The 243-nt window shown below is 74.1% G+C and overlaps 1 protein-coding gene across 1 annotated transcript in view; it reads left to right on the top strand.

Moving 5' to 3' along the window:
- Positions 1 to 29: 29 nt before the first annotated feature.
- RAB6B (RAB6B, member RAS oncogene family) overlaps positions 30 to 243 on the top strand; it is a gene marked incomplete at its 3' end in the record, with an annotated part of 91,074 nt that continues 90,860 nt past the window's right edge. The window contains 1 exon segment of the mRNA XM_027768594.1: positions 30 to 179. Coding sequence (XP_027624395.1) covers positions 110 to 179 — 70 coding nt within the window.

The following is a 243-nucleotide window of genomic DNA, read 5'->3' as shown; positions in this document are numbered from 1 at the left end:
AGCCGCCCTTCCCCCTCCGGCTCCCGCACCGCCGGCCGCCTCCCCTCGCCCTCCTCGCCCCTCCCTGCGCCTCGCTGCTTCCTCGCTCCCGGCCCCGGCTGCCAGCACCATGTCCGCAGGGGGAGATTTCGGGAACCCGCTGAGAAAATTCAAGTTGGTGTTCCTGGGGGAGCAGAGCGGTAAGTGCCGGCTGACTCTCTCGGCGGGGCGCGGGGCCGCCCCCGCCCCGGCACCCACCCGTGG

This window comes from Tupaia chinensis, unplaced genomic scaffold, assembly GCF_000334495.1.
Source record: "Tupaia chinensis unplaced genomic scaffold, TupChi_1.0 Scaffold146961_1, whole genome shotgun sequence".
In the NCBI taxonomy this organism is placed as follows: domain Eukaryota; kingdom Metazoa; phylum Chordata; class Mammalia; order Scandentia; family Tupaiidae; genus Tupaia; species Tupaia belangeri.
The sequence above is the reverse complement of the archived record's forward strand: the minus strand, read 5'-3'. Positions and strand labels throughout refer to the sequence as shown.